The sequence below is a fragment of the Lactuca saligna genome, chromosome 5 (genome assembly GCF_052625555.1).
Source record: "Lactuca saligna cultivar CGN05327 chromosome 5, ASM5262555v1, whole genome shotgun sequence".
Classification (NCBI taxonomy): Eukaryota; Viridiplantae; Streptophyta; class Magnoliopsida; order Asterales; family Asteraceae; genus Lactuca; species Lactuca saligna.
Window position 1 is genome coordinate 231242770 of NC_136421.1, and position 10266 is coordinate 231253035.

Genomic DNA, 10266 nt, shown 5'->3' on the forward strand with positions numbered 1-10266 from the left:
TTTACCATCATCTTTGTTTTTCTCAATCGTTGTTGCTACCATATACTTTATAACTGTTTTCGGTAGTCTAGTAGCAGGTTTCTGGATTCTAGTATTCCACACGTTGAGCAAAAATTAAGAGTGTGATGAGGAAAGAGGGGTCTAAAGGATGTCTCGGTTGAGTGGTCAAAAAGAAGCGAGTGTAGATACGCTCACAGGATGTAAAGGATATGGCTGAAGGGAGAGAGACGCTGATGGACATCTGGAGGTAAAGGTTTAAGTATCTAAGCATGGGGAGAGGGACTGGGTAGGAGAGTGATGTTATGATGGTGCTCTGATGTGTTTTCGACGATTTGAGATGCCAAGAGGGCTCGTCATGTTGTCTTCATCAGACGAGGCTAAGGTGCTATTTGTTTTTTCGAAGCAAAAATACATGAAGTCTACAGAACACATCTACAACCCTCTGCAGTAGAAGAGGTGAACCAAACGATTGCATAAGTCTGTTTATTTTTTAACCTTTGCAGACTGCTGCAATAAACTGAAATTTACTATACAATACAATAGTTAAAAATAAATCTAAGTAAAAAAATTATTTAGTTTAATCATATGCAAATCAAATATAAAGATCATTGTGATGATATGATTATTAAAGAGGTTTATATAAAATAATTAAACATAATATTTGCTAAATAACAATAAATAAATTTGTTAATTTAGCTAAAAACATGTTCATTTTTGTTAAAATTTTGAAGACGATGATTATTTTTCTGATTAACTTCAATAAATTTGGCGATGCTAATGATTAACTGTATAATTTATTAATATTTGGTTATAGACAATACAGCAAAAAAATATTTATTTGAAATTTACCAAACGGTTTAAAAATAATTGAAATTATATAAACTATAATCATATTGTTTACATATTCTTCAAATATTATTAAAATAATAAACATGTTGAAACTTTTTTTTAAACAAATCTATGTGGAGTAATATAACTTAAAGTAAGTGAGAAGTAGTTTGAAGTGGATGATCCAGTGTTGCGTCATGCAACACACACAACAATTTTTAAGTTAGAAGTCTTCCAAACAACAAACAACAAACAACTGTGAAAGACCAATGTGTTGTTTGTTTTTTTTTTTTTTTTTTGAAAAAACCCTCTTCAGACATCTTATTGCTGCGCGGTGCAGAACACGTGCATCACTTTTCATCTCACTATTGTTTGTTTTTTAATCACTTTTCATGTCGCAGTTTGTTTTTTAGAAGTATTCGGAGTAAAAATTCTCCGCGTGTGTTCTGTTTGGCGTAACATTTATATTGCCTCTTCCAACATTTTTTTTCCTTGCTGAAATCTGGATTATATGTTGCTGAAAAGTTATTTCATTTTTTTTCGTTTTCTTTTTGTTTATTCTTGTTGATTTTTTTTTTCGTTTTTTATATTGAATAATGATAATTTCTTGATAAAATATCATTATTTTTTGTTAAAATATCTTTATTTTGTTGTTGAAATATCATTATTTTTTGCTGAAATATCATAAATTCGTGCCGAAATGTTATACATTATTAAATTTTCAGTATTAAAAAACTATATTCAGTTTATAAAATCAGTTTATTTTAATTTTTTAATATATGCAGCAGCATGCAAATGTTTAAAAAAACAAACACGCTTCTTATTACAGTCTGCAGCTGTTTAGTCCATCTCTTCTACTGTAGAGGTTTGCACTTTGCAGAGTTGGTCCGTAGACTTCATAAATTTTTGTTTCAGAAAAACAAATAGAACCCAAGTGTTGCATGTGTGCTGCACGATGCAATAAGAAGTGGTCAGAAGTGGTTTTTTCTGAAAAAACAAACAACATCTCTCTTTTAGTACTTAAACTTTTTTTTTTTTACATAAATGGTCCCTGCAAGTTTAGGGAATAAATAATAAAATTCAATAGCATTTTTTTTTTGACGAACCGTGTCGGAAGCACCATTTCCGCAATATCGCCAAAGCAAAAGGACCGAGTTTGTCCATTTTTCTAAAGTTGGACTAGAGGTGCCTATTTCCCCGTACAACAAGGACCATTTATATAACTTTGTGTATAAATTATTATTATTATTATTATTATTATTATTTTACCTTTTTAAGCCTCGAGTACTTGAATAAGGAGGAATAGATCTTATGAGACCATTCTCCATTAGGCTAAGAGCCCTTTGGTAAAAAGAAAAATAACTATGTACTTCAATAGATTTGTGTATTATATGATCCAAATACAAAGTAACTTTTACTACTATAACGATAAAAAAAAAAAAAAATTATAATGTTATAATTAGAAAGATATTCCAAAGTACTATCTTAAAAAGAAATAAAAGTAAGATGCTATAATACATAAATATATATAAATATATGAGAGTCCATTACCATTTTCTGCACTTAGCCCTTTTATTTTTTAACCAAACTTTCTAGTTTTACCCATTTGACTCGTTCGCTATAAAATATAACCAAAACTGACCAATTTTCACATAAATGGGCTGAACCATAATGAAAAAAGAATCAATTATATTGTACTCAAGTAATTACTTTTAAAGTCTTTCACTCATTACTCATATATAATACAATTAAGCCTCTACACAATCTGAATAACTTTTGGCAAAATATCCATAAACCATAATAATAATAATGCTAGCGAACACCAAGCTTAGGACATCCATTAGCTAGAGGCAACTGCAAATTCTCAACAGTTCTGAATGTTTTCTTAATCATCTTGTCAACATATAAAGTTCCCGATAAATGATCACATTCGTGTTGTAAAATACGGGCCTGCCACCCTGAAGCAACCACCTTTATGGGCTGCCCATATCGGTCCAACCCCGTAACCTCTACTTCCAGGAACCTTTCCACCATTCCCCTAAATCCATCAACACTGCTCGTAGCAAATATCAGTATTATCAATATCAGTATCAGTATTAGTAGCAGTGATTGTTGATTATTTAATGATGGATGAAATCTCACCTCAAGCAGCCTTCAAAAAATAGTGCGGATTTGTTGCCTTTCTTTTGAAGATTTGGGTTTATAATCACCTAAAATTTCAAGATTTTTAGTTATTTTATGAGGGAAAAGTTGGAGAATAAATACTTACCAAAAGATCAAATGGTTGTCTGTCTTGTGCCTTGGTTTCTGCCTTTGGTGCATACCCTATGTATTCTTCGGTATCCTCCAACACAATGATCTAAATAAAAAAAGGAATTCAATCAGTTAAATAAAAGACTGTTAAACATATAAGATACTTCCTAATGCCAAAAAAAGTAAATAATAGTATATTATGTTGATTTTCGTAGGTATATTTATGGATTTAATATTATTCAGATAAAAAGGTTTAAATAGATAAATAAATAAATAATTACTTTCAAGGGAATACCGATTTGGGGAGCAGCAAGGCCAACCCCAGGTGCTGTCCTCATGACCTTCACCATGTCATCAATGATCTTCTGGATACGCTCCGACCCGATTTCCTCGGGCCGTACTTCTCCGGCGGGTTCGTGAAGAACCGGGTCACCGGCTTTCACAATCTCCGGTATATCTGTAATGTTCTTCTTCTTCTTCTCCCCCAGGCCTAGAAACCAGCCGGCCCGAGCAGGACCGGTCGAAAACGAACTGAGACCCAGACCTGTGTTCTTCTTCATGAAATGCACTTTAATGGCGGATTTTGACGGAGAAATTTCGGGTCTTGCAATTGGTTGGTATTGGGATTGAAGAACTGGAATCTGTGTATGAAACGGAGAGGTTCTACCGAGTGTAGAACATTTTCCGGCGAGTGGTGCCGGCGAGAGATGGTGTAATAGCCGCTGAATTTCATCCATCATTGACGATTTTGCTCTCGTACAGCTGAATCGTAGATAATGTGTTCTAGAAACCGGCCCTAACTGGATTTATCTGGATTCACTTTCAATTTTTTTTTGGTGTCGATTATAACACGAGAATTTTGTATATACTTTAGTAAATGTCAGTATTTTTTTAACTTTTTAAAATAGAGAAACAGATTTAGGTAATTAACTTTTCGGTTTATTCGTAACTATTTTTTATTTTATTTTATTTTATTTTTTTTTATCTAGGTAACAAATTTTTTGGAAGTGTTCACATATGATCATTATGACCGGCTGTACATCCGGTCATAACCTGTCATAATGGTAATATGTGAACACTTCTAAAAAGTTCGTTACCTAGATGTGTATAAAAAAAGATAGTTATCCAGATGTGAACACACTGAAAATACAAGAGTAAATTACACGAATGATCTCTGTAGTTTGGGTAATTTGTGCGTTTGGTTACTGACTTATTTTTTAATTTGGATGATCCCTACCGTTTATTTTTATTGTGTGTTTGGTCATTGTCTTACCTTAAAAGACTATTGTGCCATTTTGTAATTAATTTTCTTATTTATGTATTTATTTTTTATATATTTTAAAAAATTAATAGACCCCACATATGTGTATCTCTTTACGCTAAACAAGAAACCACATGTAAAGTCCCGAAAACAGATCTACCAATGATCAAAGATAATCACAGAAGCAAACACGAAATAATAAACAAGTATAGAACGAAATACCAAGCTTGCATACACTTTAATGCTATAAAACGTCTGATACAACTCGGAAGAATACGAAAAATCAACAACCAATAATGACCAACACAACCCCTATTTATAGGCTAGACAAAAGATCACGACCGTACAGAGTTTACGGCCGTAAACTCAATCTGACCGTAAACTACAAACAAACATCTACAATCACACCCCTACTGCTATTAACTACTATACCTAGACCAAACCACTATACAGAGTCTTTCAATCTCCCCCTTGGTTTGGACTAGCTCGACTCTATTCCTTTCTTTACCAGCATGACGTCCATTTGACCCATAGCACCATTCCACATCCGCTTGCTCAAAATCTCAGCAACCATCTTGGTATACGCCTTGGCCCCCTCTTCATAGATGTCTTCAACCACTTTGATCTGAAAATTGCTTAAGTAATGAATGTCCCACTTCCTGAATTGTAGTAGGTCTCTTCGATCATACAATCGTATGCATCCATTCTTAAGCTTAATGACAGCGCCACAAGTACTCTCATCATAAACCCAACACTCCATAGAACCAAGCGACCCATCTTGATAACCTTGAGCAATGGGATACTGTTTAACTTGAGTTGTGGGTGGCCACATAACCACTTGTAAAGGTTTATCAGAATAAGCTTCAAACACATCTGAATGTTCTAGAATAACTGACTCGGCAGTTGGCATTGTCGGGAAGCCCTTTTTGACTTGCTCATCCAGAAAGAACTTAAACTGTGAAACTTGAGGATTATTTAATAGATTGATGAAAGGAGCTTGTGACAACTCCGTAAGATCAACCCTTGTCAATGAACTAAAAGCACGAATATCTTTATACAACTCTGAGTTACCACTCTTGCGAATGATAATCCAAAGTCGAAGAGGATCATGAAATCCCCAAGCGGCTACACCTGAACGATCCCCATAAGTATCTCTAAACCGAACAGTTTCAAGATCAGTCATAGTGATCAAAGTGTTGGATAAGGTGTCTAAGTCCATAACTTATTTGGTATATACTTGACCCGACCGGCATGGTCCATTTGGGTTGCATCTTATCCAAACTATTATGGATAATTTTATGAGAGTTATACACATATGTTTATTAATATATTATGAGTTATAATATATTAATATGAAGTTACGTTATTTAATTAGTTTTAGTCTTAAATTAATTATGAATTAATTTAGAGATTAAAAGGAAGACTAATTAAATTATGGGCTATTTGTTTTATATAGTGTGGGCTAATACTCATTTGTTAATGGGCTAGGCTTATGTGGAAGTCCATGGATGATCCATGGAGCTTTTAACCCATGGATCCTTGGAAAAGGAAAAGACATGGGTTATTAGGGTTTCACCCTAACCATGCACACTATATAAGCATGCTTATGGAGCATGAAATGGAGCCTAAGAGAAAACTAGTGAACTAGTGCGTGTGTGCATGTGTGTGGCCGATTTTATACAAGGTGTATACTCTCTCAAAGAGTTTGTGGTGTTTGTGATTCCATTTGAGGCATTCACACTATTGGTGCTTGGCCCTCAAACTCCTTAGAACCAAACTCACCAAAAGGTATCTAATCTCTTCTAACTCTTTTATGTTGAAATGTTCCCCATGCCATGTTAGATAGGTTATAAACCTTGGAAAATTATTATTTTGCATGTATTTAGACAAACATAGATCCAAGGTTTATTAGGGTTGCATACACACTTAGGAAGTGTTAGATTGCTCAAAACCCAACAGTGGTATCAGAGCCTAGGCTTGCTTGTTTGATACTTGATGCAAAATAGTGAAAAAAGTCGAAATCGTTGCTGTCTGCATGGTGGACTCGCCGAGTCCATTGGGGGGACTCGACGAGTCCAAGGCAAACTTCAACCTACTCGACGAGTCAGTTCATGCACTCGACGAGTAGGATCGAAAGAGTGCAGATTCTCGACTTTTGCTGCTGGAAATGGACTAGAAACATTACCCTAAATTGTTTTGGTGTTATAAAACTTATTTTAGTTGGTGTAATGGTTGTTCTAATCCATTTACAATAGCATATTTTTGATGATCATGTTCATGTTCTTATGAATTTAGAAAATGATAGGAATTATTTGCTGAATTGTTTAGGATTAATTCTTTATCATTTATGTGTTTTAATGGAGTCCATAATTTGTCCTCAAGTTATGGATTACCAAAGGTCACTTTCATTTAACACACACTTAAAACACATAAGTTACATGAAAATGAAGAGTCTTCATTTTTATGAACCTTTAATTCATAAGTTATGAAATGAAGAGTTTTGCAAAGTTACAAAACTTGCCCTCAAGTTTTGGAATTTGTAAAGTTTCACACACTTTAATAAACTTTAATTCCAAACCTTAGAGTTTTAATAGTTAAAATTCAACCCTTATACTATTTATAACATTAATGGTTAATTATTATATATATGTATAAGAATAAGTCGTTTTACCGTTAGTAGGCCTCATTCACGAAGCCGATCTATAAGGTGGGTATAAGGTTGTTGCCTATAAAATGGCGACTTAATGGGTGTATACTCTCACCCACTGCTTGCTTGATCGGTGGAGGGTCGTTAGCCGAACGGGTAGAACAATGACTTTAAATCCTCATTAAAAGTATAATGAATATTATAAAATAACTAAACTCTTTTAATTCCCAATCTTAGTTATTTTAGGAAAAATGTGAACATGGTGCTAGTCCATGGAATTCACACTTTGTACCTTACCAAGTCGTTGGTGGAGCGTGTGTGGTTAACCGGCACACTAACTAGGACTAGTAAGGATCACGAAGGGTGACTTAATGTTTGTCATAGATCAATGGAGCATGTGTGGTTAACCGGCACATTGATTAGGTGATAATATTAAGAGTACCAACTGAATTAGCATGGTTATTCACACCTTGTTTTGTGATCCTCGGCATCCGAGTCACAAAACTTGAAGGGCACAATCGAGATTGAAACATGCCATTGAAAAGTTCAATGAATCTCAAAAGAATCTAGGAATTTCAAATCCAATTAAACCTAATAAATCATTTCGTTTTCATGGTGGAAATTGGTGAATCGTCATTCACCTACCTTTCAAATATATTATTACTTAGATTACGGCATCCCTCTTCTAAGTGTAATATATTGTGATTGGATCCTAGCCTTAATATTACATTTGGGTGTCTTATTAAGGATCCTAAATATCTAATCTAAACTTACTTTCTTCTTTCAGATGTCTTCCAACACTAATGCTTCAGGCTCTAACCCAACTGGTTCTTTCTCTCTCATGAATCTTTGTGGGAGGGTCATCTTTGATGGTTCCAACTTCATGGATTGGATTAGGAACATCAAGATGGTTACTCGTTACGAGGACAAGGAATATATCCTCGATAAGGAGTTAAAAGAACTTGATGAGTCTACTGCTACTCCTGAGGAGATCGCTGAATTCAGGACTCATGAGAGAGATGCTACTAAGGTGGCATGTATCATGATGGCCACGATGACAGCCGAGCTCCAAAAGTCGTATGAAGATTTCTACCCTTTTGAGATGCACCAAGACCTGATGGAAAGGTACCATCAGAGTGCTCATCAGGAGCGGTATGAAATAATCTCCTCCATAATAACTACCTGCATGAAGGATGGTGAATCCGTTACGGGCCACATGCAAAAGATGCAAAGGTATGTGGACCGTTTGCTGAAGCTGAATGTTAACATCCCCGAGGAGTTGGCAATTGACATCATTTTGCACTCCTTGCCTTCTTGTTATGATCATTTTCGAATGACATATCATATGAACAAGGAGGAAGTTACCCTCAGCAAGCTTCAAGGACTCTTGAAGACCGCTGAAACCGGTCTTAAGGGTAAAGCGGTTGTTACCTCTACTACTCCTACTCCAACTTCTACCCCTGTTTTAGCTATTGGGCAAGGCAAAGGGAAAAAGAGGAAGCACCCTTCGAAGGGTACCAAGGGAAAGTCTCTTGAAGGCTCCTCATCAAGGACCAAGAGCGGTTCTGCCACTCCTTCTGCCATTCCCAAGGATGCTGATTGCTACTATTGCCAGGACAAGGGGCACTGGAAGCGAAACTGCTCAAAATACTTGCAGGATCTGAAGGATGGGAAAGTGAAACCCACCCACGCAGGTATTTACACAATATTGTCTCATAACTCACCATATTCTAACTCTTGGGTGCTTGATACAGGATGTGGTATTCACATATGTTCTGATTTGCAGGACCTAAAAAGAAGTGAGGATGTGGAGCATGGGAAGATAAACTTGATCATGGGGAATAGGAAGACTTCACCTGTTTCCAAGATTGGAGTTTATACTTTGTTGCTGAATAATGGGTTAAAATTAGATTTGAATAAATGTGTGTACTCGTCCGAAATGGCGAGGAATATTATTTCCTTTCATGCTTTGTACAAACAAGTTTTTACCTTTTCGTTTGATAATGAATGTGGTGGTATTAATGCTTTCTTTAAAAATGTGTTTTATTTTAAAGCATTACCTTGTGATGGTGTGTATGAAACTGTGTCGATTGTAGACAACTTAGGAAATAATGTGTTGTATATTGATTCTTCTACTAGCCTAGATAAGGCATCATTGTGGCATTGTCGTCTTGGACATGTAAACAAGAAACGCATAGGCCAACTCCAAAAGAGTGGAGTCTTGGAATCATTTGACCTTAAATCAGATGATAGTTGTGAATCTTGTCTACTTGGAAAAATAACAAAATCACCCTTCACTGGAACTTGTGAGAGGGGTGAAGGTTTGTTGGACCTAATACATACTGATGTATGTGGGCCATTCAAAACCGCCACAAGGGATGCTAATCGGTATTATGTGACTTTTACTGATGATTTTAGTAGATATGGGTATGTCTACTTAATCAAACATAAGTCAGAAACCTTTGAAAGGTTTAAGGAATTCAAACAGGAAGTAGAAAATCAATTGGGCAGGAACATTAAGATGCTTCGATCCGATCGAGGTGGTGAGTATCTTAGTACCGAGTTCCTTGACTATCTTAAGGAGTGTGGGATTGTCTCACAATTGACTCCTCCCAGGACACCACAGCTGAATGGTGTAGCTGAGAGGCGTAATCGAACCTTGTTGGACATGGTTCGCTCTATGATGAGTCGAGTTTCGTTACCAATCTCTTTTTGGGGGTATGCCTTAGAGACTGTCGCCCATATCCTTAATCTAGTCCCTACAAAGAAGGTTACCAAAACACCTCATGAGATGTGGACTGGGAAGGTTCCCAATTTGGACCACATCAAAATTTGGGGTTGCGAAGCCTTCGTGAGGCATGAAACTCATGATAAGCTTGAACCCCGAAGTGAAAGATGTATTTTCATCGGCTACCCACAGAAATCCTTCGGTTACCTCTTCTACAAACCCAATGAGAATGTGGTCTTTGTAGCACGAAGATGGATCTTTCGCGAGAAAGAATTTATAAGCCAAGGAGACAGTGGGAGGCAGATTGATCTTGAAGAAATTCAAGAATCAATTGGTGAAGGAACCTCAGACACTAGCAATCAACCTGAGGAGGAAACTCCTGTTGATCCAGCTGACGAGTCTGTACCTCCGAGGCGTTCCACACGGGTTAGGAACACACCTTCATTTTATTATGGTTTTCATATTACTACGGAAGGTGATACGTTTATTAGTGATAGTACACTAGTAAATTTGGATGAACCTAGCAGTGTTAAGGAAGCCATGGCAGGC

At 36.0% G+C, this 10266-nt stretch overlaps 1 protein-coding gene across 1 annotated transcript; it reads right to left on the reverse strand.

The window, feature by feature from the left end:
- Positions 1–2500: 2500 nt before the first annotated feature.
- On the reverse strand, positions 2501–3907 carry LOC145046090 (peptide deformylase 1A, chloroplastic-like). Its single transcript, XM_078994378.1, has 4 exons — positions 3363–3907; positions 3098–3187; positions 2971–3038; positions 2501–2881 (listed from the first exon to the last, which is right to left on the reverse strand). The coding sequence occupies exons 1-4, from the start codon at positions 3819–3821 to the stop codon at positions 2641–2643; spliced, it is 858 nt and encodes a 285-aa protein (XP_078850504.1). The 5' UTR covers positions 3822–3907; the 3' UTR covers positions 2501–2640.
- Positions 3908–10266: the final 6359 nt, after the last annotated feature.

Excerpts from the sequence above, each read along its gene's own strand:
- LOC145046090 (XM_078994378.1), bottom strand. The coding sequence starts at position 3,821 with ATGATGGATGAAATTCAGCGGCTATTACACCATCTCTCGCCGGCACCA. Across the intron at positions 3,188-3,362 it reads AAATCGGTATTCCCTTGAAA|ATCATTGTGTTGGAGGATAC; the intron begins GTAATTATTTAT and ends TTTTTTATTTAG. Across the intron at positions 3,039-3,097 it reads GACAACCATTTGATCTTTTG|GTGATTATAAACCCAAATCT; the intron begins GTAAGTATTTAT and ends TTGAAATTTTAG.